The sequence below is a fragment of the Chrysemys picta genome, chromosome 12, assembly GCF_011386835.1.
Source record: "Chrysemys picta bellii isolate R12L10 chromosome 12, ASM1138683v2, whole genome shotgun sequence".
Classification (NCBI taxonomy): Eukaryota; Metazoa; Chordata; order Testudines; family Emydidae; genus Chrysemys; species Chrysemys picta.
The window spans coordinates 27268064-27293242 of record NC_088802.1 but is presented as its reverse complement, the minus strand read 5'-3'; the positions used below and the strand labels follow the sequence as shown (position 1 = coordinate 27293242).

Here is a 25179-nt window from a genome sequence, read left to right as displayed (position 1 = left end):
CAGTGCACCATTGGCCCAAAGTGAATTCAGTTCAGCAGTCTGTAACTAGACTTCTAATGGAATCAAAGTTAGCTCTGATATTCAACAGCGGAGAGAGGAGGTAGTGCAATTGGTGTTTCAACCCCTCAGAGAGGGGCCCATACCATCAGGTACAAATACCTGTCCCCATCCTCTCTCTATTCACTGGGTTTTGTAACCCATGCCCCTTGTCAAGCAAGTGCTACTTAGGTAATGGTGAAGGACTCACTCAGTCCTTCTGTCATACAACAGGTTCACTGCCCTTGATTCACAGAATCAGGGTAACAAAACTTTATTCTTCCTGCCCCAATAACAAAGAAACTGGGGATCCCACACCAGCCAAAGTTACCACTTTGAGTTGCTGTTGTTTCATGCCAGGCGAGTGGGTGTGCCTATGCAAACAAGATCAGCCCCTGGAGTTCTTTTCCACACTCGCCATAATTCACCACCAGATGTCAGGGTAGAGCTCATCCTGACTCTGCTTACACAAAAAAGAAGCTTACAAGAAGTGGAAGATTGGACAAATGACCAGGGAGGAGTATAAAAATATTGCTCAGGCATGCAGGAGTGAAATCAGGAAGGCCAAATCACACTTGGAGTTGCAGTTAGCAAGAGATGTTAAGAGTAACAAGAAGGGTTTCTTCAGGTATGTTAGCAACAAGAAGAAAATCAAGGAAAGTGTGGGCCCCTTACTGAATGAGGGAGGCAACCTAGTGACCGAGGATGTGGAAAAAGCTAATGTACTCAATGATTTTTTTTCCTCCGTCTTCACAAACACGGTCAGCTCCCAGATTGCTGCACTGGGCAGCACAATATGGGGAGAAGGTGACCAGCCCTCTGTGGAGAAAGAAGTGGTTCGGGACTATTTAGAAAAACTGGACATGCACAAGTCCATGGGGCTGGATGCGCTGCATCCGAGGGTGCTAAAGGAGTTGGCGGATGAGATTGCAGAGCCATTAGCCATTATTTTTGAAAACTCATGGCGATCGGGGGAGGTCCCGGATGACTGGAAAAAGGCTAATGTAGTGCCCATCTTTAAAAAAGGGAAGAAGGAGGATCCGGGGAACTACAGGCCAGTCAGCCTCACCTCAGTCCCTGGAAAAATCATGGAGCAGGTCCTCAAGGAATCAATTATGAAGCATTTAGAGGAGAGGAAAGTGATCAGGAACAGTCAGCATGGATTCACGAAGGGGAAGTCGTGCCTGACTAACCTAATTGCCTTCTATGATGAGATAACTGGCTCTGTGGATGAGGGGAAAGCAGTGGATGTGTTATTCCTTGATTTTAGCAAAGCTTTTGATACGGTCTCCCACAGTATTCTTGCCGCCAAGTTAAAGAAGTACGGGCTGGATGAATGGACTGTAAAGTGGATAGAAAGCTGGCTAGATCGTTGGGCTCAACGGGTAGTGATCAATGGCTCCATGTCTAGTTGGCAGCTGGTTTCAAGCGGAGTGCCCCAAGGGTCGGTCCTGGGGCCGGTTTTGTTTAATATATTTATTAATGATCTGGAGGATGGTGTGGACTGCACTCTCAGCAACTTTGCAGATGACACTAAACTAGGAGGCATGGTAGATACACTGGAGGGTAGGGATCGGATACAGAGGGACCTAGACAAATTAGAGGATTGGGCCAAAAAAAAACTGATGATGTTCAACAAGGACAAGTGCAGAGTCCTGCACTTAGGACGGAAGAATCCCATGCACTGCTACAGACTAGGGACGAATGGCTAGGTAGCAGTTCTGCAGAAAAGGACCTAGGGGTTACAGTGGATGAGAAGCTGGATATGAGTCAACAGTGTGCTCTTGTTGCTAAGGAGGCTAACGGCATTTTCGGCTGTATAAGTAGGGGCATTGCCAGCAGATCGAGGAACGTGATCGTTCCCCTTTATTCGACATTGGTGAGGCCTCATCTGGAATACTGTGTCCAGTTTTGGGCCCCACACTACAAGAAGGATGTGGAAAAATTGGAAAGAGTCCAACGGAGGGCAACAAAAATGATTAGGGGTCTGGAGCACGACTTATGAGGAGAGGCTGAGGGAACTGGGATTGTTTAGTCTCCAGAAGAGAAGAATGAGGGGGGATTTGATAACAGCCTTCAACTACCTGAAGGGGGGTTCCAAAGAGGATGGAGCTTGGCTGTTCTCAGTGGTGGCAGATGACAGAACAAGGAGCAATGGTCTCAAGTTGCAGTGTGGGAGGTCCAGGTTGGATATTAGGAAACACTATTTCACTAAGAGGGTGGTGAAACACTGGAATGCGTTACCTAGGGAGGTGGTGGAGTCTCCTTCCTTGGAGGTTTTTAAGGCCCTGCTTGACAAAACCCTGGCTGGGATGATTTAGTTGGGAATTGGTCCTGCTTTGAGCAGGGGGCTGGACTAGATGACCTCTTGAGGTCCCTTCCAACCCTGATATTCTATGATTCGATCTGCTTGTCCACTGGTGGCAATGAATGGCTGTGGTCGGTCTGGAAGCCTTGAGTGTCTCTCTTCTAGTGTGTAGAGTTTGTTCTGCCAATTGTTCTTTCTGAGGTATACACTGTAGATGTCGATGGTTCCTATTGAACTCACCCTGTCAGTCTCGATCACATACGATGTGGGCATTGAATTCTTTTTCTTCATGAAACTGGAGTTCTCCATCCTGTTTGACACCAACACAGTCCAGAGCCGACAGTTCTCTAATTGAGTGATGTCTGCTGTAAAAGTGTTTGAAAATTCTTTAGCCTTTTTATCCGATTTGGCTTCTCTCTTCATCTCTGGCCACTTTCGAGATAGAACTACTGTCCTGACTTTGGAAAAGAACCTGAGTTGTCTTCCCATCATGAGTTGTGCTGGACTGCATCCAGTAGCTGCTGTTGGTGTTGATCTGTAGCTCTGGAGAGCAAGGAATGGATCTTCCTGCTATCGGATTTTCTTGCTTGTCTGTACATTTCGCTCAGCCTCTCCACTCACTTGTGAGTAATCTAGGCTGCTAGTAATGTGATCAAAATCCTATTTCATTTGGAATTACTTGAATTCTGCTGCAGTGAATTGTGGTCAGTTGTCTATCATTAGATGTTCTGGAACACCGAACTGAGCAAAAGCATACTTCAGTTTCTTGATAACACTGTAACCTGATGTGACTTTCAAGTACATTATTTCTATATACCTGGAAAAATAGTCCATGCCAACCAGGTCCTCTCAATCTGCATAAATCTGCAGCCAATCTCTTCCAAGGCCTGGCTGGTAGAGGTGTTGTGTTGGTCTGTTAGTTCTGCAATGTTCACATGTAGATACTTCATTGCATATGTCCTTGCTGGTGCCAGACCACCATGCCGACTGGTTGGCCTGTTCACAGTCAATCCTTGATGTCCTTCAGGGATGAGGTTTAGGATTTGTCCTCTCATTTCGTTCGGAATCACAATGCAATTGCCTTTAATCGTGAGTTCTGGTGCTGGGGCCCAGGCCGGGGGAGGTCAGTGACTGGTGCTGGGGTCAGGGAGGAGTGTCACTCTTTGGTGCCCTCTTTTCCCTTGATTCCCCCCCCCCCGCCCCGATATCTCCTGGAAGGTGATGAACATGGCTCCTGTGCGCACTCTATGAGCTCAGTGATGGCATCTGGGCCCAGCCCCTGTGTCGGCCTCTGTAGGAGGATCTGGACAGTGCATTCCCCTGAGGGAGAGATGGGGAGAGGCGAGCCAGGGATGGGGGGGGGGGGGCTGTAGGGCCCCCACATGGGAGGAGGTTGATCCCAGGGTTTCAGCCCTCCTCCCCCACTGTGAACCTCTTGCTGAAGAAGTTGCGGCACGATGACCTCACCGAGGGGATGATGGGGACCTGGGGGGGAAGGGAGCCAGGATGAGACTCAGGGTGGGACAGGCAGAGCCAGGGAGAAAGCTCAGACCTGGGCCTGCACGGCCAGGTGGAAGGGTAGCACAGGGCTGTCGTAGGTTCAGAGATTCCCAGGCCAGAAGGGATCTCTGTGCCCATGATCCAGTCTGAACAACAGGCCGAAGAACTGCCCCGCAATAATCCCTAAACATATCCCATCAGGACAGGGTTGTGCGGGCGGAGGCATCACCAGCACTGGGGGATGGGCTGGCAGAAGGGGGCGGGTGTGTCACCTCCAGGGGCTGTTCTCCTGCCCACCCCTAGCAGGCCCAGTTCAGGCTCACAACTTGCCCCAAATGCCATGGCCAACCCCTGGGTCACGGCACCTGGTCCTGCTATGGAGGGTCTGCACAGTCGCATGTCACAGTGATGGTGTGCCCAGGCCTGGCGTTGGCGGCAAGCAGGGCATCTTCCAGCCCTGGTCGTCTGAGCACCAGGCTCTGGCCTCCTGCCTCCCAGCTGGCCAGGCGGTGGGAGCCCCCTTCCCAGAGTGCATTGCTCTCTGCCCCCTAGTCCCATTCTCCCCAGCTATGGGCACTAGGGGAGGGTAGCCCAGGCTGTCCTTGCTTGTGCACTGTGTGCACGGGAGCTCTCCCCCCGCTGGCAGCAGTAGTGAGACCCTTACCCTCACTATGGTGTCACTCCAACCCCTTGCCCTGGAGAGACAAATGCCCAGCCCCGCAGCTCCCCCACCAGGACCAGGTCCCGTACCAGGGGCAAAATCCTATCCATCTGCTCCCCGCTGGCTCAGAGGGTTTGATCCCCCCATGGCACCCCCCTTTTCCCTCCAGGCCACGTGAGACGGATCCCCCCACATACAACCGCATGGAATAGGGGCATTGTGAGGCGAGTGCCCGCTGCCGTGGCAACCGTCTCCACGGTGAGGCACAGACCCTGATAGGCGGTGCAGGCGAGGAGGGAGGCGGGTGCCCTGGAGGAGCCCTCGGGATCTGGCAGCGCCGCCGACACTGGGGCATCCACTCGTGGGGCACAGGGAACCCGGTTCAGCCTGATCCCAAATCAGGCAGGAAAGCACCTCGCAGGCAGGGAGAACCACCATGGGGCAGCCAGCCCCTATCCCCCCACCTCTCCCTGCCCTGACCACAGGCCTGCCAACCCTCCAGCCCCCTGCCCGTTCCTACCCCCAGCTCTGATCCACAGGACAGCCAGACCCCTAGCCCTCACTTCTCCCTGCTCTGACCATGGAGCAGCCAGACCCCTAGTCCCCGGCCCCTCCCTGCCCCCGAGGTCTGACCCAGCGGTCAGCCAGTCCCCTATTCCCCCCACCCCTCCCTGCCCCCAGATTTGACCCACCAGGTAGCCAGCCCCTTATCCCCCCATCTCTCCCTGGCCCCTGAATCTGACCCATAGGCCTAGGCAGCCCAGTATCCCCTGCCCTGTGTCAGACCCATTCACACACCGTGGGGCTGGAGTAACCCTGAGTTGGGTGGTCTCAGGCCAGAAGGCACCTTGAACGGGTTAAGGGGCGGGGCTCAGGACCCTGGCTGTCTGTGTCAGAGGGGTCCCTCAAGCCAGGAGGTGCTGACCCCTCTTTTCCCCCCAGCTCGGCCATGGGGCCCCCCGCTGAGCTGCTGCGGGGCCGGGCGGGCCCGGAGGCCTGGCGCAATGAGGCCAAGGCCACGGTGCGGGCGGCGCAGCAGCTGCGGGGGCGCTGCTGGCGGGAGGCGGTGGCACAGTGGCGCCCACCGCACCCCTCAGGCCAGCCCCAGGAGACACCCTACGAGCGCCGCACACGGCTGCAGGGCTGGCGCTTCAAGCTGGACGTGACGGCGGCTGGTGAGACGCTGGAGAAGCCGCCCGAGGGGCCGGGCATCACGCTGTGGAAGAGCAAGATGAAGCCCCCACCCTGGGTGAGCCAGCTGCCCCTGCCCTGCTTCCGGGACCACTGCGCCAGCCAGAGCAACGGGCTGGCTGCCCGCTACGCCAGTGCCGTGCGCCTGGTGGTCAGCCGGCTGCGCCAGGCGCTCACCGAGCTCAACGAGCAGGCCAAGCGCCTCAACCTAGCACGCCAGCGCCTCGATGCTGCCCTCGCCAAGGTGCGCACCGCGCTGCTCACCAACCAGCAGAGTGCCCTGGTGCGCGAGCACCGGCCCCCGGCCGAGCAGGTGAGACCCCACGCCTTGTATCTCCCCGCACACCATTTCCCTGTCTGTGCCCTCTATTGCCCCGTATCCCCTGTGCCCTCTATCCCCTCGCACCCTGTATCCCCCGTGTCCCGTATCCCCCCAGCATGGCCAGGTGTGGGCACCAGTCCCCAGCCAAGCAGGTGAGAGCCCCCACCCTATATACCCTGCACCCCATTTCCCCTGTGCCCTCTATCCCCCTGCACCCTGTATCCTCCGTATCCTGTAACCCCCCAGCACACTCAGGCAGGGGCACCAGCCCCGCATGAGGCAGGTGGGAGCTCCAATAACTTGTATCCCCATATGCTCCATATCCCCTGTATCCCCATATTCTCCGCACCCCTTATCCATGCCCCATATCCCCCCTTCATGCCCAGACGTGGGCACCGGTTCCCCACCAAGCAGGTGAGAGCCCCCCCAGATCCCAGATCCACCCACACCCAATATCCCCCCCTCGTGCCCATCACCCCCCAGTATGGCCAGATGCTGACATTGACACCCCCACCCTCACTGAGCAGGTGACAGCCCCCACCTCATATCTCACCACTCCCCATTCCCCCCCAGACTCCATATCCTGCCCTGTATCCCTCCCGTGCCCCATAGCCCCAGCATTCCATGTTCCCCCAGCGCACCCAGACACAGGCATCAGCGGGTGACATCCCCCCATGGCCCATATGCCCGATACACCCTGTAATCCCCCAAGCCATGCCACTCCCCCAGCATGGCCAGGTGCTGGCACTGGCCCGCCCCTCCGCCCCCCACTGAGCAGGTGAGAGCCCCCTGTGCCCCATATCATACCCACTGGGCTAGGTGCAGGCATCAGCTCCACACTGTGCCAGTGAAAGCCCCCCCACTCCCCAGATACCACTATGTTGCATATCCCCCGCTGTGCCCCACCACCTCCCAGCATGGCCAGGCACCGGGACCAATTCCCCACCAAACTAGTGAGAAGTCCCCCATATTTCACCACACACTCTTTATCCACCCACTATGCCCCATCACAACCTGTCACGGGCACCGACAACACCTCCACACAGAGCAGGTGAGAGCCCCATGGACCCCATATTCCTCCCATGCACCCCACATCCCCTCCCAGCACAGCCCCCACTGAGCAGATGAGAGTCCCCTGATGTTCCCCATCCTCCCCGTACCCCATATCCCTCACAGTCACCCCCCCCAGCACAGCCACCCATGGACACCGCCCCCCCACAGAGCAGATGGTACCCCCACACCTATCCACCCCCTGCCCCATATCCCTACCACACACCCCCAGCCCTGCTCCCAGCCCAGATCCCCCCAGTGCAGCCAGCACCAAGCCTGCAATGGCTGGCATTGCCGGGGGCTAAGCGTTCACTCTGCCCCCGTCTCTGCTCGTCCCCCCCCCGCGGCGCAGGCCCCAGACCAAGTGGACGCACTGCTGCGGTGGGAACACAAGGAGCTGCAGAGGCTGAAGGTGGAGCTGCAGGGGGACATGGACATGTCGGAGGTGCACCTCAAGGTGGGGCCGGGACAGGGGCCAAAGGCCTAGACAGCAACTAGATGTCAGGGCAGGTGCTGGGCACTGCCTGGTCGATCTGGCAGTGGGGTGGGCAGGTGTGTCGGGGGGTTGCCATCCCTGCCAGCATGCCCCCTTGGGGCTGGGCTACCAGCTCCTTTTTCTGCCGGGCCCCCTGCTGACAGGGGCTTGGGCTCCGCAGTGTACTCAGCACTCCATCCCAGGCACCGAAAAGCCCAGCAACCCACAGTCCAATGTCCCACTCTGGACCCCCTGGAGCACTGGGCCAGGTGCTGGAGCTGGGGACTCTTCTTAGCGGGACGCCAGCAGCCCTTAGCCCACTACGTCAGGCCCATGAGTACTGTCATCTCCCTGGTGGCTGGCAGGGAGCCCACCCCCCTCTGGGCCGCAGCCTGGGAACCCCGTAGTGAGAGGTTGGGGCTGTCTACCCTGCCCATGCTACCCACTGGGGCATCTTCCCATCGTAGCCTGGGCGCTGGCCCCTCCCCTGGGCACCTGATGTGCCAGGTCCCTGCCGGTGTCTCCCCGTTTGCCCCTCTCACTGGGCTGCCCTGGCATCCCCCACCAAATCCCATCCCAAAGGGAGCAGCTCAGCCAACCTGCACCCCCTCGGGCCATCCCCTGCTGGCCTGTCTTGAGTCCCCTGCTCTGTCCCTCGCCATGCTCTTTGCCTACCAGTCGCCAGCCTGCCCTGCGGTCAGGGCGCCTCGCCCCTGGACCCTGCTCCATCCCAGGGATTGCCCCACGTCTCTCCTTCCACCCCTCCCTGCCCAGGTTCCACCCCCCTTCCCATGGCTTTCCCCTTGCCCTGCTGGGCCCTCCACAGTCTCGTGCCGAGAGAGGTGCTGCAGAGATTGGTCCCTCTGCCCGCAGCTGTGTCTGAGCTGGGCACTCACACTGGCGCGCTCTCTGGCAGGAACTGGGCAGGTGTGGGGGGCACACTGACCTGTGTTTCCTGTGCCAGGCCCTGGGCGGATGTGGGGAGTGAGGGGTGTGGGGGACACACTGACCCCTGTTCCCCATGCCAGGCGCTGGGCGGGTGTGGGGGTTTGAGGGTGTGGGGAACACACTGACCCATGTCTCCCATGCCAGGCGTTGGGCAGGTGCCAGCAAACCCTGGGCATGCTGTGCCAGGAGCGGGGACAGGTGCTGGAGCTGTTGGGGCAGCCGCTGCGCATGGTGCTGCTGGAAGCCGAGCGCGAGTCCTGGCTCAGCCTGAGTCGTCCCCCGTCCCCCTTCGTAATGAGGAACCCCACCCCGGAGCCCAGCCCTGTCGGGCCGTACACGCCAGGTATGGCCTGGCCCGCCCCACCCCAGGGACCCTCCATAGCCCTCCAAGAGCCCCCCTCAGCCCCTGTGTACCACCATTAGCCCCCGCTCACGAGCCCAGCCCCGTTGGGCCCTACACACCAGGTATGGCCTGGCCCCACCCCATCCCAGGGACCTCCCGCAGATCCTCCAGAGACTCTGTGTATCCCTGGAGACCACCCTTCACTCAGCCCCCCTCAGCCCATGCATACTCCCAGGGACCCCCACCCTACTCAACCCCCCACTCAGCCCCCCAAGAGCTCCCTCATCCCCTGTGTGCCCCCAGGGACCCCCACTCCACTCAGCCCCCCACAGCCCATGAGTACCTTGATTGCACCCCACTTTTGAGCCCAGCCTCACTGAGGCAGTTCTGATCCCATGTCCCTCCAGAGTGCGCGGCGGCCATTGAGGAGGCACGGTGCCTGACCCTGCGCTCCAAGGAGGTGCTGGCCTCGCTCAGGGCAGCCACAGCCCAGGCCACGGCCTCGCGCCACCAGGCCCAGGAGGCCTTAGATGGCAGCCTGCAGCGCAAGATGGACGAGACCCTGGTGCTCAAGGTATGGGGGGGGGGAGGCATGCTCCCTGCCCCCCCACAAGCTGCCCCCCACGGAACCCCTGCCCCCTGTGCCCCATGGAACGCCTGCCCCCCACATGCTACCCCCCACGTAACCCCACCCTTTCCTCGGCCCCCTGCACACTGCCACCACGGAACCACTCCCTCTGTCTCCCACAGAACCCCTCCCCCTGCCTTTGTCCCCCCGCACACTGACCCCCATGGAACACTTTCCCTGCCCCCCCGCACGCTGTCCCCCACAGAACCCCTCCCCCTGCCAGTGTCCCCCGCACGTTGCACCCCACGGAACCTCACCCCTCCTCCTGCCCCCCCACACACTGTCCCCCATGGAACCCCTCCCCCTGCCCCCTGCATGCTGCCCATCTCGGAACCCGTTCCCCTGCCCCTCGCACGCTGCCCCCCATGGAACGCCAGCCCTGTCCCCTGCATGCAGTGCCCCCACACACTGCCCCCCCCCACAGACTCCTCCTCCTGCCCCCCTACACTGCCCCCCATACCAGACCTATAGCCCCTGCCCCATACTCCCCCATCCCCCCAGCTCTATACTAGACCCACAGTCCCTGCCACCCACTCTCCCATGTCCCCAGTTCTATACCAGCCCCGCAGCACCTGCCCCATGTTCCCCCCATCCCCCAGTTCTATACCAGACCCACAGCCCCTGCCCCATGCTTCCCCCATCCCCCTCCCAGACCCACACCCCTGTCCCATGCTCTCCCCATCCCCCCTCTCAGACCCCCACAGCCCCTGCCCCATGTTACCCCATCCCCATCCCCGACCCACAGCCCCTGCCCCACGCTCCCCCATGCTCCCCAGCTCTATACCAGCCCCACAGCCTCTGCCTCAGGCTCCCCTCATCTTCCCAGCTCTATATCAGCTCCACGGTCCCTGCCCTATGCTCCCCCATCCCCCCAGCTCTATACCAGCCTCACAATCCCTGTCTCACACTCCCCCCATCCCCATAAGCAGCTCTATAGCAGCCCCACAGCCCCTACCCCACACTGCCCTCATGCCCCCATCCCTATATCAGACCCACAGGCCCAGATCCACACTGCTGGGGCAGGGGATGGCACACTAAAGGACTGATTGTGCCCCACCCCCATTGGGAGGCCATGGGGGGCTCAGGCCCCACCTACAGGCTAGGGGGAAGGTCTCTGGTGTGGTCCCCAAACCTGGGGGTTGAGGGGTGGGGTGACCCATCCCTGCGGGGACCCAATGTGTCCCCCACACCTCATCCTGTGCTCCCTCCCCGGCTAGGAGCGTCTCTACATGGCTTTGGGGGGCATGCGCAGCACCCTGAACCGCTGCCAGCGCTTCCACGGGGAGCTGGGCATCACCCAGGGCATGACCATGGTGAGTGGGGGCAGAGGGGGTTGCGGGGGATGACCCTGTGCTGGGAGGGCAGGCAGGGACCAGCTGTGGGCAGGCGGGGAGTGACACTGCTAGGGGGCGGGCAGGGGTGTTACCCGCTAAAATTCTCTGTTACTCACACACTCTAGGGCACCCACCTTTACCCAGTTCCTAGGGCTCAAGGCTTAACCCTCTTTATTTAGGCACCCCAACCCTTTCCCAGTTCCTAGGGCTCCAGGCAAAAGGCACCTAACTTTACCCCTCCATGGGCTCCAGGCAAACATCCTTTCCCTGTGGACTCAGGGTTTAATCTTTTGAGGAGTTTACGGGATCTTTTACCAGTGAAAGAGCCCTGCACAGTAATATCCTACGTAACCTCTATTTATTAACAATCACTAAAAACCAGAATGCACACACCACACATACAATGCTCACCTCTCCCAATAAGATGAACTTTTCTTGATGGCCCGTCAGGATCAGGTCATCTGGGGGACTCCAGGTTCTGCACAGTGTCATTGGCAGGGTGTTGAGGTCTGGCAGCTCTGTTCTTGGGGCTGTGTCCTGGAGTTGGTTCCCAAAAAACTTCCTTTTGGACCCCAGTTTATACAGTGAAACTTGAAGCCTGCTTAGCTGTACTTTAGCCAATCATTTTACTAAAATTTTACTAACCAATGCTAACATATTGTAACAATTTTTTTAACCAATCCTACCCCACCACCTTAATTAATTTACACTTAGCAAAATTAATTATGTAACAGACAGAAACAATTAAAGAACCAGACAGAGATCATACAGACAAACAACAGGGAAGTGGGGACCATAATGACAAAACAATAAAGAAATGAGGATTTCACAACCACAACTATTGAGAAGTGATTTCTTGACAGACACAATGCTGTCAAACTAAGTTTTCTTTAACTATCTTAAGATCTGTTTCTTTATCTGGTGATAGTGGGTGCCATTAGGACAGGGTCTCCTTCTTAACAGCCTGATATTACATTGTTTTAATGTAATTTAGATGGAATGTGAGAATGTGACTTCCTGCTTCTCAGCTAAGGAAGGCCTTAGGCTTTAGGACTTGCAATATGGCTACAGACAGAGGCCTTATCCTTACCAGGGGACCAGCTGGGGGCAGGTAGGGAGTGACACTTTGCTGGGGGGGCGGGCAGGGAAGAAGGGAACAGCTGGGGCACCCAGGGGATGGACAGAGAGGAAGAAAGGACCAGCTGGGGGCACCCGGGGGATGGGCAGGGGAAGAAGGGACCGACTGGGGCTGGAGGGGGATCCTCCAGGTGAGGCTGCCCTGCTCTGACCCCTGCTACATTGTTCTAGGGCCCTGAGTCCAGCCAGTACCTGGAGGCGCGGGAGAAGCTGACTCGGCCCTTGGTGCGGGTGTACCAGCGCCATGTGGGCACCCAACTGCCTGAGGCCCAGATCCTCACCCAGGTAATTTCCAGTGGTCGCACCCACTGGTACGGCTGCAGGGAGAGGCATTGTTGCCCATCTGGGGGTACCTTGCCTGGTTGTGATGGCTGTAGAGTGGTGACAGTATTGCTGGATGGGGGTACTTTGCATGGCTGAGATGGCTCTAGGGGGTGATGGTCTTTCTGAGCAGGAGTACTTTGCCCAGTTGTATGAGGGTGAAGGTGTTGCTGGATGGGGGTACCTTGCATTGCTGGGATGGCTATGGGGGTGATGGTTTTTCTGGGCAAGGGAACCTTGCACAGCTGAGGGGGCTTTCAGGAGTGATGGTGTTACTAGTTGGGGGTACCTTGCCCAGCTATATGGAGTTACTGGATGGGGATATCTTGCCCGGCTGTATGGAATGATGGTGTTGCTGAGTAGGGATACCTTGCCTGGCTGTGATGGCTGTAGGGGTGACAGCATTGCTTGGCAGGGGTACCTCACCCTGCTATGGGGAGGTGATGGTGTTGCTGGAGGAGGGGTGACTTTGCCTGGCTGCTAGGGGTGAGATGTAGCTAGGCGGGGGTACCTCCCCCTGCTGCAGGGAGGTGACGATGTTGCTGGAGGAGGGGTGACTTCACCAGGCTGTTAGGGGTGAGGTGTAGCTAGGCTGGGGTACCTCACCTGGCTGCAGGGAGGTGACAGTGTTCCCTGTCCGCCTGTCCCTCCCCCAGGGCAGTGTGCTGCTGGAGCGCTCCATGCAGAAGGCGGCGGCTAACGTGCAGCAGATGCAGGCCACCCAGCGGCACCTGCACACCTCCATCCGTGACAAGCAGACGGGCTTCCACGTGGACGCCAGTGTGCAGCGCCTGCGCCGCCGCCGCATGCACCCCCGCAGCAGCCTGGAGGAGGCCCGTCAGATGCTCTGCTCCTAGGGGGCCCCCACAGCCAGAGCACGAAAATAAAATCCCCAGAGACCTTTGACCTGCCCAAGAGTGTTACCCCACCAGGGAGGGGCGGGATGCGGGTCCTGGAGCAGGACAGGCTGGGGAGGCCAGGGGAAGTGGGGATGGGGGGATCAGGGGCATCACAGAAGCCGAATGGGGTGGGGGAGGTGTCACAGAGCCACAAGATCGGTGCTAACCCCCAGCTTTTAAACAGTCCCTACTGAACTTGGCCCTTGTTGCTGCCAACTCAGAGGGGCAGAAGGGTTACACTGGTATAGCTACACTGGTGTCCAAATGACATTAGGACCGGAGAGCATTCCCTTCCTTCCCTGTGTTTGGGAGGCAGTGCAGCCCAGTGGATACAGCTCTGGCATGGGAGTAAGGACCACCGGCGGCTCATGACTTTTGTGTCAGGTGATGCACCAATCACCTCCCAGGGCTGTGGTTTTCAAACTGTGGGTCGCGACCCAGTACTGGGTTGTGGAATGTAAGGCACTGGGTCGCGGTGGCTCTGGTCAGCACTGCTGATCGGGCCATTAAAAGTCCTGTCAGCAGTGCTCCCTGGCTAAGGCAGGCTAGTCCCTTCCTGTTCTGACACCGTGCTGCGTCCCGTAAGTGGCCAGCAGCAGGTCTGGCTCCTAGGCGGGGGGGCCACAGGGCTCCGCACACTGCCCCTGCCCTGAGTACTGGCTCCGCTCCCTGGGGGGATGGTGCCTGCGGGCGACAGCCGTGTGGAGCTGCTTTCATACCTCCACCTAGGAGCCGGACCTGCTGCTGGCCGCTTCCGGGGCGCACTGCAGTCCGCGGTGCCAGGAGAGGCAGGAAGCCTGCCTTAGCACCTCTGCTGCAGCAGTGCCCGGGAGCCACCTGAGGTAAGCCCATGCCGCAACCCTGTGCCCCAATCCCCTTCCCCAGCCCTGAGCCCCCCCAAACCTGGAGCCCCTTCCTGCACCTCAAACCCCTCATCCTTGGCCCCACCCCAGAGCCTGTACCCCCAGCCCAGAGCCCTGACCCATTCCCACACCCCAACCCCCTGCCCCAGCCCAGAGCCCACTCCCACACCCTGAACCCCTCATTCCTGGCTCCACCCCACAGCCCTCACCCCCACACCCGAACCCTCTGGCCCAGCCTTGAGCCCCTCCCACAGCCCAAACCCCTCATCCCCAGCTCCGTTGGTTGGGTGTTGCGTTTCGCTACTGGCGAGAGGGAGTTGGGACAGATTTCAATTAAATCACAAGCACTTCTTGTGGCCTTGTGTTATCTTATTGCATATACTTTCTGGGGGAATTCTGCACCAAAAATTAAAAATTCTGCATATTTTGTTTGTCAAAATAATGCAATATAATCAATACAGAAAAAAGTCACAATAACTATTTAGCGCATTTCCTAAACATATGAAAGTTAAATTACAAATACTAGGGAACCAATACCCTGCATTCCCGTTTATAATCCTGGCTGGCTACTTTGGGAAGTGCTTGGTTCTGATTGTCCTGACATTTTATTGGTTGCTTGATAAATGTTTTATTTGCCCTCAAAGTCTTTTTTTTTTAATGGGTAAGTAAAATAGATCCTGACCTGTAATTAACACCATTTTGCCACTCTGACACAGGAAAAAAGTGAGACAGAACCTAGATCTTCCTAGCTGAGGATTCCCTCACTGTTATTCATAATAAGGCTCCTTTCCACCACTCTGGCAATGTAAAGGAGCCTTAAAACTTTTACACGTGTTTTATGAACCTGGGGGAATTGACTAAGAATGGGAACAATTAACTGCCTCAGAGGACAGAACCTGCCTCATGCCTACTTCCAAACAACCTGAAGCCCTACCCATCCAGGCCAGGTGAGTGAGAGGGACAGAGTCCCCCCCATGCATGCTCACACGCCCAGCCCCTGCCCCACCATGGTGATTTACGCTTCCGCCTGCTGCTCCAAGCGTGGGGAATGTGTCCCCGCATATTTCTTTGCTTCCCCATTTTTCTGGGGCGGGGCAAAGAAATCTGCGGACAATATGAATTCTGCACCCGCGCAATGGTGCAGAATTCCCCCAGGAGTAATATACACAAGAGTCACTGTCCTTAAATCTGTATGTGTACAAAATGTATTTTGTGGCTTTGGGGAATTCTTGGTTAGGCTGCACCTCCTGGGCCTGGGCTGATGAGCCACCACACCTCAGGACACCTGGGTTCTATCCCTGTCTCTGGCCTGCTAGGTGACCATGGGCAAGTCTCATCCCCTTTGTGCATCAGTTTCCCCCATGTGTAAAAGCGGGATAACAATCTTGCCCCTTCCGTGTAAAGTGCTCTGAGATCTGCAGCTGGAAAGCGATAGGTGTTTACCCTCATGCTGCAGCTGAGGTAGTGGTGGCCCGAGACTGACTCTGCCCTAGACCACCCAGGCGTCTTACACCTGAGTACCAGCCCAGCTTGCTGCTCTTGGTCAGCCGTGTGTGCACACCTCTGCTCCCTCGCAAAGCCTTTCTCTACACCTCACTACAATACCATGGAGCTTTATACGCTGTCTCTGGGTGGGACCCCAGCCCAGGTTCTCAGGGGGACCCACAGCACCCAGTCTCGGGGGGGACCCCCAGTCCCCGGTGGGCTCCCAGCCTCAGTCTCCGGGGGAGGCATAAGCCTGAGCTCAGGAACGAGCCTTACAGCTGCTTTCCATTAATACCCATGGAGAGGATACATAGGGCAGCTGTGCCCTCACTAGACATGGCGTTGTTCGCTTCGCAGCTGACAATGCACAAGCGCGGTAGCAGCGCAGCCTGGCAAATCCTACGGCCGCGGGCTCTGGGCTTCGTGCTTCCTCAGTGCGCACGCGCGAGAGAAGTGGTGGCGGCACATGATACATGCTGCGCATGCGCTCTCTCGAGCGGCCATTTTTGAAACGCCGGGGTAAGCGACGCGCGCATGAGTCAGAGAGGGGTCAGTGCTGGCCGACGCTTCCAGCACTGCACATGCGTGAGCACCCTCTCCGGACGTAGAAATGGGAGCATGCCTACACACGCGCCCAACAGATTAACGGGCAAAGCCCTGGGCGGAAGCGAGGCTTCGGAACCCCTCGTCACGCCTACCTGCCGCCCCTGGACGCAGAGTGGCGCATGCGCAGTTCAGCACCGGAAGCTCTTCTTGGCCCTCTAGATCATAAGAGCCTGGGAAACCCCGTATAGAGTTCTCTTTCCTGTGCTAGACGCCGCCGGAGCTACCGCCATGTGAGTGCGGGGGGGCTGGGATGGAACGCTGATGGGGGGCGGCCGGGGTCCCGCGTGTGGGGATGGAATCCTGGGGCTGTGTGTGGGGCGAAGGGGGGGGGTGGAACCCCAGGGGTGCGAGGGGCCCGCGCGTGGAACGATGCGGGGCGATTGGAACCCCGGGGCTGCGTGTGTGGGGGGGGGCGGAGTGGAACCCCAAGGGCTCGCGCGTGGGGCGATGGGGAGTATGGAACCCCAGGAGATGTTTCCAGGTGCAGCGCCCTCCCTATGTGTCTTGATCCCCACCCGAGGCGCGTCCTGTTCCTGCCGTGCAGACACCACCTGTTTCTCTCAACCCCCCCACCCCCCAAATCTCCACCCACGGGCGCAGTGAGCCGAGCAGGCACCGCCGGGCCCGTCGCCCTGCCCGGTGCAGTGGGGGGCGGAACTGACGCGCCCCATGCTGGAGGGGAACCCATAGGCCTTACTGGAAATATCCTGCGCCGGCCCTCTGGGTGCCTAGCTGGCAGGAGCCAGAGGCTGCAGATGGCTGTTGCCCCCCAAGCTGTGCGCTCCCCACAGCAGCTACCCTGGAGATGCCTCCAGAGGCGTCATTTTGGGCAGCCCCCCACCCCAGAGGAGCTGTGTGTGGGACTTGGGGGGGCTGTCCCACGGGGGCTAGCAGGGATTGCACACTGCTGTGGGGTGCTCTCCTTGGTGGGGACATTGAGGGGGGCTGCTGGTGAGGTGGAGGGGTTGCTCTGCCAGGGGACTGGTTTGGGGGTTCTGCCCTATAGGGATGGGCATGGCATTGGGGTCCCCCATATATGGGAGGGTTGAGTGTGGGACATGGGGGTGCTGCATTGCCTGACCTTCCCTTCTGCCCTCCCCAGAATGACCGAGTGGGAGACGGCGCCCGCTGTGGCCGAGACCCCCGACATCAAGCTTTTCGGGAAATGGAGCACAGATGACGTCCAGATCAATGATATCTCCCTGCAGGTCCGGGGAGCCTGAGTGGGCGGGCCAGGATGCTTGGGTTCCCCTTCTCTCTCTCTCTCTCTCTCTCTCCCTCTCCCCCCCCCGCCCCAACACACACACACACCTCATGCTCTCTGTATGCAGCGGGCGGGGCTGCAGGGAGTGAGGCAGGATGCCTGGGTCCCCCCCATACCTCACACCCTCTGTGCACAGCAGGAAGGGCTGCAGGGAGTGAGGCAGGATGCCTAGGTCCCCAACTTACAGCTCGCACTTTGGCGGGGAGGGATACCTAGGTCTCTTGCCTCTCCTCACAGCTCATGCCTTCTGTGCACCGTCATAGTGGGTGGGATAGGATGCCTGGGTTTGCCACCCTGTTGCTCTCAGACTGTGGCTGCCTCTGTCAGCGTGGGGTGGAGGTGGAGGGTGTCTCCCCCTCCCTGTACCACCCCTGAACTAGTCTCTTTCCCCGGCCCAGGACTACATTGCGGTGAAGGAGAAGTACGCCAAGTACCTGCCCCACAGCGCCGGGCGCTACGCGGCCAAGCGCTTCCGCAAGGCTCAGTGCCCCATCGTGGAGCGCCTCACCAACTCCATGATGATGCATGGCCGCAACAACGGCAAGAAGCTCATGACCGTGCGCATCGTCAAGCACGCCTTCGAGATCATCCACCTGCTCACCGGGGAGGTGAGCTTCCGAGGGCAGGGGTGCTGACTGTCCTGGCCAGGCAGGGGTGCGGGAGGGACGGTTTGGGGGCTGGGCTCTGTGCATGTGATCTCAGCTGGGGTCGGGGTTTGGGTTATGTGGGATCTCCGCCCTGGCTGACCTGTCCATGCGATTCTCTCTGTGCAGAACCCCCTGCAGGTCCTGGTCAACGCCATCATCAACAGCGGGCCCAGGGAGGACTCGACCCGCATCGGCCGTGCCGGCACTGTCCGGAGACAGGCCGTGGATGTGTCCCCACTGCGCCGTGTCAACCAGGTACCTGGCCATACATGTGTTCATAGCATGCCCCATCATCCCTGAGCATGACTCCCCTCCCCATGCAGCTGTGCATAGTGCCCACTCCACAGTGCGTATGGGCTGGGCACTGCTGCCCACTGGCTCTGGGCACCTGGTAACCCCTCTCTGCCCCCCCCCCCCCCCCAGGCCATCTGGCTGCTATGCACCGGGGCCCGCGAGGCCGCCTTCCGCAACATCAAGACCATCGCCGAGTGCCTGGCTGACGAACTCATCAATGCTGCCAAGGTGAGAGGTGGGGGCCAGGCACCTGCCTGCGCCTGACCCATCGTGCTGGGAGATGTCTGCCCACTCAGAGTGGAGGACAAGGGCAAGTGCTGGGCTCCCAGACAGCATCCTGCCCAGCTTCGTGTTGTCTGGAGTGGAGGCCTGGCATGTGGCTCCCCCAGCTCAGCCCCTCCTTCCTGCAGCCTGCTCTGCCCTTTGTCGCTTAGGCGCTGGCTGTGCACGGCGACAGTCCCACCAATGCAGCCACTCGTGTTGACACAGACTGGTGTCAAAGGGCTTCTGTGCCACATAGCTGCTTCCCCTCTGGTGCATCGCCAGCCTGGGTCACTGCCGGGGCGTGACTGTGCCCTCTGGGGGCTGTGCGGATAACTACACCCGATAGAGGGGAGATTTCTCCAGCTGCCCCCTGGCTTTGAGTCCATGTGTGTCCCTAACAGTGAAGGGCTGCAGGACTGCTCCTGTCCCAGGGCCTCCAATGGCCCCCTTTCCTTGCCTGCCCCTGGCAATTGGCATGAGCCTTTGACTGAGCCCTGCTGGCAGAGCCCTGCCCTACAGCTGTCCCCTCTGCAGCACAGTGCCATGTCACCACTGGGGGGTGCCCCCTGAGCTGGCTCTTAGGGAGCAGGGGTGGCTCCACCATGGGGGGGAATCTCACCATCTCTCCCCTTCCCAGGGCTCCTCCAACTCCTATGCCATCAAGAAGAAGGACGAGCTGGAGCGTGTGGCCAAGTCGAACCGTTAAAGCTGCGGGAACCACCTCAATAAACTGATTCCACTCACTCCCCTGTGTGTCCTCTCTGAGCTGCTGGCCCCCGCCTGCGGGAGGAGGGAGTAAGCTCTGCTTGATGCTGCCCTTCCATGACCACCTCCCACCCTCCTACGGCCTGCTCTGTTGCCCTTTCTGGGGATGGGCAGGTGCCATCTCTTGCCTGGAGAGGTGTGGGTGGCAGTGGGTCTCCTTGGAGTGGGCTTGGGGTTGGTGGAGGGCTGCAGCTGGCTCCAGCTGTGGGGGGCGGGGTGGCTGCTCACCAGTGCAGGCATCACAAGGCAGTAGAGCCTGCTCTGCCTTGCTGTCTCTGGGGAGCAGCTGCTTGCAGGCCTGTCTCTGCCCCATATTTCCCCTAATAGCAGCTGCCTCTGGGGGCCCACAAGGCATGGATGGGCTGGGAGCTGGTTGTAGGGCCTGGCCCTGTTCCTCCACCCCCCCACCCTCAAGAAAAGCTGGGGGAGCACGAAGAGCAGGGCCCCCTCTTGAAATGGAGAGTCACTCCCCTCTGCAATGGGGCGGTCCTAGCTCTTCGCTTCCCCTGTGGGTCCAGCAGGACTCCTCTGCCTGTCCTGTGGTCCTGGCTGGATGCTGATCTATGTTCCCAGGGGCTGAGGGTGCTATGTAGGGCATGTGGTCACAGAGCAGGGAGGAGGCCCATGGTGATTGGTCTGGAGGGGAAGGGCTAATTGGCCATAAGCCACGGGGGTGCGTGTGTTTTGTGAGATAGAAGGAGCCAGTTCCCCCCAGGCAAGGCTGGCCACACCAGTTACACCAGTCCGGCTGGCCCAGAGGCCCTAGTTCTGAGCTTGCCAGAGCTGGCTGGGACAAGGGGGCTGTCTCTCCAGAGCAGGTTTGCTGGGCTGGGCCTTGGCCTCGGCACAGGGTCTAGGCCTGTTGGAGTAGAGCAGGGCCCCCTAGACTCATTACACAGTGTGGGCAGTAGATCTGACCTCCGGATGCCTGCCTGCTCCTAGACCATCTGGGTGTGAGGTGTCTGCCCTCCCCTTCCCTGCACCGCCAGCTCCTCCGAGTCAACCTCTCCAGCCCCATGGCATCCAGACCCTCCTGCTCAGCTCTTGCTTTTTGTCCAGCCTTCACAGCTGGAGTCAGGGCCCAGGGTGTGACTGGGGCAGGTCGCCCGGCAGACCCTGCTGCATGGCACAGCTATGCCCTGTGGCACAGCTGGGAGAGTGCCTGCCCCATGCACCCACCCTTCCCTTTCCTCCATACACACCTCTCCCCTGCCCAGACCCTTTCAGAAGGAGCTAGCTTGAGGGGGTAGTAGATCCCCTCTCAGCTCATGTGCAGGGGCCCATGTCTTTCTCTGCTGTGCTGCCCAAACAGTAGGGTATAGACCCAACTTGAGAGACTGGAACACTCCATGGGTTAGATTCGCTATAGGGCTGGTCCGAAGCCCCCAGTGTGGCACAAGGGCCTGCTGTTGTATGGGGGCAGGGCACGGGTTCAGCATGGGGTACTGGTTTCCATGGAGTGGGGCAGGGGCTGCTGTGCTGCAGGCAGCAGTGGGGTTCTCAGCGGGGTGCTGCAGGGAGCAGGGGAGGGGCTCAGTAGGGGGTGCTGGGTTGCAGGGAATGGGGTGGGGGCTCAGTAGGGAGCACTGGGCTGCCAGGATCAGGATGGGTTCAGCAGGGGGTGCTGGTCTCTGGGGGACGGGGGACTCAGCGGGGGGTGCTGTGCTGCAGGGAGCGGTTGCAGGGGCTCAGTAGGGGGTGCTGTGTTGCAGGGAACAGTTGGGGGATCAGCAGGGGGCACCATGGTGCAGAGAGCGGTCGGGGGCTCAGCAGGGGGCACTGTGCTGTGGGGAACGGTTGGGGGCTCAGCAGGGGGCACCGTGGTGCGGAGCTCAGCGGGGGGTGCCGTGCTGCGGGGAGTGGTCCGGGGCTCGGCAGGGGGTGCTGTGTTGCGGGGAGCAGTCGGGGGCTGAGCAGGGGGCGCTCTGTTTCAGAGAGCAGGGTCGGGAGCTGAGCAGGGGGGCTCTGTGGCTGGGGCGTGGAGGGGGGTGGTGAAGGGTTAACCCTGGCAGAGCCAGCTACCGGTCGCATTCCTGGCTAGTAGCCACAGGAAGGGAATGTGGTGGCACCGGCTTGTCGCCCTGGCCGCACCCAGCCCCAAAAGAACTGGGCGGGCCGGGGCGGCAGGGCGGGCACCACTAGGGGAAATGCTCCCTGCAGGGGGCAGATTCCAGAGCCCGGGAGCTGCCGGGGCCAGCAGCACCAGGAGCCAGGAGGAGCAACCTGGCAACCCCAGCGCACCTGCTCCGATAACATCCCACCTGTGCCCAGGCCTGGACCAGGTGAGCCTGACTCTATGGGGACTGAGCCCAGGACTGGGGGGCACCGAAAGCTGTATGGAGGAGCCCAGGGCTGAAATAGCAGTGAGGGCAGACTTGAGAGCACCAACAGATCTGTGGGGAGTCCAGGGGTAGGATAGCAGGGGGTGGAGGAGGGGAGAAGCCAAGGGGTAGTATAGCGGGGGGCGGGGAGGGAGAGGGGCACCGGCAGATCTGAGGGGAGCCCACGGCTGGGGTAGCAGAGGCTGTGGGTTGGGCGTGAGGGGCACTGGCAGGGCTGGGGGAGCCCAGGGATAGGATGGGAGGGTGGGATTGAGGTCCACTGGCAAAGCTGTTGCGGGGATCCCAGGGATGGAATACCAGCGGGAGCAGGATTGAGGGGCACCAGCAGAGCTCGGGGGGAGCCCAGGCCTGGGCTAGCATGGGGCTGTGGGTTGGGAGTGAGAGACACCAGCAGGTCTTGGGGGAGCCCAGGGGTAGGATAGCGGGGGGAAGGGAGGATTGGTGGTCAAGGGGCACTAGCAAAGCTGTTTGGGCGAGCCCAGGCCTGGGCAAGCAAGGGCTGGGTCGAGAGTGAGGGCACTGGCAAGGCTGGGGGGCTGAGAGTGATGTGCTTTGGGGTGTGCGTCCCCTGGATGCCTCCCTTTTCCTTCCCCTCCCGCCGGCTGGGAGTGTCTGGCAGCTCCATGCCGATGCCCTAGCCCCAGGTGGTACTGTATCGGCGTGACTCCCGATTAGCTGGGGAGCGGCCGATAGCCTCCCCCTGAGGAATTGGGCGTGTAGGGGGTGGCGCCCAGCTGGGCCAGGTCATGGGGCACGTTATCTGCACCGGGTAAATATTGTCCTTTCTCCCTTCCCTCCCCAGAGACGTCAACGGGGCCAGGCCGGGACGTGTCTGCCGGCTGGCACCACCTCCGCCCTCACCGACTAGGGGAGCCAAACTTTGGCATGGCGGCACCAGGGGAAGTGGGGCTAGGGGGGCCCCAGGGCACTGAGCTGGTGGAGCAGGGGTCCTGGAGTGCTGAGCTGGTGGAGCGGGAGGACCGGAGCGCTGAGCTGGCAGAGGGGGGCCCCTGGGGTGCTGAGCTGGCAGAGCAGGCTTCCTGGGGCACTAAGGAGGAGGAGGAGGAGGAGGATGAAGACAAGGCCTCCATGGACTGTGTGATCTGCTTCTCGCCCTATGACCGGTTGTTCAAGGTGCCCAAGGCGCTGGGTTGCGGGCACACCTTCTGCCTCGAGTGCCTAGCCCGCATCAACGTCTCCTCGGAGCAGGTCAACGCCGTCAGCTGCCCCGTGTGCCGGGAGTTGACCTGCCTGCCCCCCCGCAAGGGCCTGCCTGGCCTGCCCACCTGCCTGGACCTGCTGGACCGGCTGCCCCTGGCGCCTGCCGCCCCCAGCAGCTCTGTGCGCTTCAGCCGGCGCCGGGGGCTGCTGTACGTGCCGGGCTGGGGGACCCGAAAGGGCCGGGGGCTCGCGCTACCCAAGCCAGGCCCTGCCCTCAGCACCGTCAGCCTGAGCGTGGATGTGGGGCGGCCCGCACCGCGGGGTGTGGGCGGGGGGCTGCGGGGGCTGGGCTGCTCCAGCTGGCCCTTCGCTGTGGCTGTGGCAGTGGCCGTAACTGTCACCGTGGGGCTGGTGATCTCCGGCGTCTACATCTTCTTCATGCTGCCGACGACCTACGGGCCAGGGCCAGGCGGGCTGGGCAACGCCACCTGGCAGGTGCCCTGGCCCAACGGCACTGCTGCGCCGCTGCCACCTAGTGACAGATGGCTGCTGGCACAGCCCCCCAGGGACGGGGCTATGGGGCTGGCTGGAGAGATGGCATCTCCACCGCCTGGTAGCAGGAGGAGGAGATGGAGAGGCCTGGGCCCCCCAACACTGAACCCAGCCAGGAACTGACATGGGGCCCAGTCCCCCTGTGAGCCCTGAACCCCAAGGCAAGAGGTGGAGGCTGGGCCACAAGCGGATACTATCACAGGGGCACCCCCCCGACTGCTTCTTCCAGCTTGCCCCCCCCCCAGACTTCCAGCCCCCCCCAAGGTTTTGGGGCTGTGGCTCGGGGGGGGGGAGCAGAAGCTGTGAGCCCTGAGAAGACTGCCCTAGATGGGGTCCATCGAGGGGGTTAAAGGCCCCACTTTGCTGCTACAGGGAATCAATGAGGGACACCCCCTGCTTCTCCCCTCCCCCCTTCATTAAATGATTTTATTTTTCATATGTGAAGGCTCTGGAGGGTCTGTGGCAGCAACAGGGGAAAGCCACAAAGGGCTCATTACTGACCCTACGTGAGGGGAGGTGGGGGCTGGGAGGCAGGACTCCTGGGTTCTAGCCTGGCTCTGGGAGGGGACTATGGCCTAGTGGTTCGAGCGGGTGGCTGGGGTGTGTGTGCTGGGAACCGCTTGTGCTCAATTCTTCCCCCGACTCCCAGTGCAGGGAGGGTTAACAGCATTTTCTCTCCTTAGCCCCAGGGGCCCAGCGCTGGCAGGTTTCCTGCTTGGGGCTGGTTCCTGGGTGCTGGGGCCCGCCCACAACTCCACCCTCATCCGTCCAGTTCCCAACAACTGGCCTCCTGACCTCAGCCAGAAGAGTGGGGGCAAGCCCAGCCACTGGAGTGCCAGCCTGCACCCAGCCAGGAGTCCGGTCTCCTAGTCCCCTACTCTAACCTCTAGACCCCACAGCCCTCCCAGAGCCAGGGACAGAACCCAGGAGTCCTGGGTCCCAAGCCACTGCTCTAACCACTAGATCCCATGGCCCTCCCAGAGCCACAGACAGGACCCAGGAGTCCTGCACTCACTCGAAGCACCCTGGAGCTCTACTTCCTCACGGGCAGAGCTCTGCAGGCATGGCTGGGAAGTCCCAGGGTAGGCAGATTCCTGGCAGCTGGGAGCCCTGGAGGGCTGTGTGGGGAGGGAAATGCCCCCTGGTGCAAACAGGGTCCCAGCAGGTTAGAGCAATGGGGGCTGGGAGCCAGACTCCTGGGTTCTATCCCTGGGGCTCTCAGTTGCTCAGCCAGCCCCCAGGCCCAGGGCTGGGTGGGGGTTATCTTTATGGGGCTCACTGTCCCATGGGCTGGGGGTTCTGGGAGGGTCACTGTTGTTGACCCTCCCAGAACAAGCTCCTGGGGGGCGGGGGGGATGTCTCTGGGGCTGGGGGTTCCTGTCGCTGGGGCTGGCTGGGGGCTGGCTCTAGGGGGCTCTTTCTCTCATAGATTTTTAAGGCCAGAATGAACCACGATGCTCACTGAGTCTGACCTGTTGAGCTCTGTCCTGCTGCGTGTCCTAAATGTTGTGACCCATGCGTACTACAGCGGGTGTTGTGCTGTGTACGCTGGGTGTTCACATGTTGTGCTGCCCCCACAGAGCAGCTGCCCGGTGCTGTGTCTAACAAATACCAATGCTCCCTGGCACATTCGCTCCCCGTGTGGGTCTGCTCTCCTGCCCTTCTCATGATTCCTGTTCCTGGGACTCAGATGGGGACAGTCTGAACACTGATGGGATCTTGTTAGGGAAAATCCCCCCGTCCCCATTCCAGCGGCTCTGGGCCCAGCTCAGGTGGGAGCTGT

At 60.3% G+C, this 25179-nt stretch overlaps 3 protein-coding genes across 3 annotated transcripts; all 3 read left to right on the top strand.

Annotated features, from left to right (window-relative positions):
• The first annotated feature begins 5433 nt into the window (after positions 1-5433).
• TEKTL1 (tektin like 1) lies at positions 5434-14713 on the top strand. Its single transcript, XM_024112638.3, has 8 exons — positions 5434-6009; positions 7421-7525; positions 7725-7812; positions 8598-8834; positions 9242-9408; positions 10680-10775; positions 12105-12218; positions 12911-14713. The coding sequence occupies exons 1-8, from the start codon at positions 5455-5457 to the stop codon at positions 13109-13111; spliced, it is 1563 nt and encodes a 520-aa protein (XP_023968406.2). The 5' UTR covers positions 5434-5454; the 3' UTR covers positions 13112-14713.
• A 1277-nt stretch (positions 14714-15990) lies between these two features.
• On the top strand, positions 15991-19319 carry RPS5 (ribosomal protein S5). Its single transcript, XM_005312227.5, has 6 exons — positions 15991-16337; positions 17210-17315; positions 17770-17979; positions 18145-18273; positions 18442-18540; positions 19214-19319. Exons 2-6 carry the CDS (start codon positions 17211-17213, stop codon positions 19280-19282), a joined length of 612 nt encoding a protein of 203 aa, XP_005312284.1. The 5' UTR covers positions 15991-16337; position 17210; the 3' UTR covers positions 19283-19319.
• A 1964-nt stretch (positions 19320-21283) lies between these two features.
• Positions 21284-23834, top strand: RNF225 (ring finger protein 225). The gene is made up of 2 exons (XM_042842655.2): positions 21284-21623; positions 22486-23834. Exon 2 carries the CDS (start codon positions 22569-22571, stop codon positions 23517-23519), a length of 951 nt encoding a protein of 316 aa, XP_042698589.2. The 5' UTR covers positions 21284-21623; positions 22486-22568; the 3' UTR covers positions 23520-23834.
• Positions 23835-25179: the final 1345 nt, after the last annotated feature.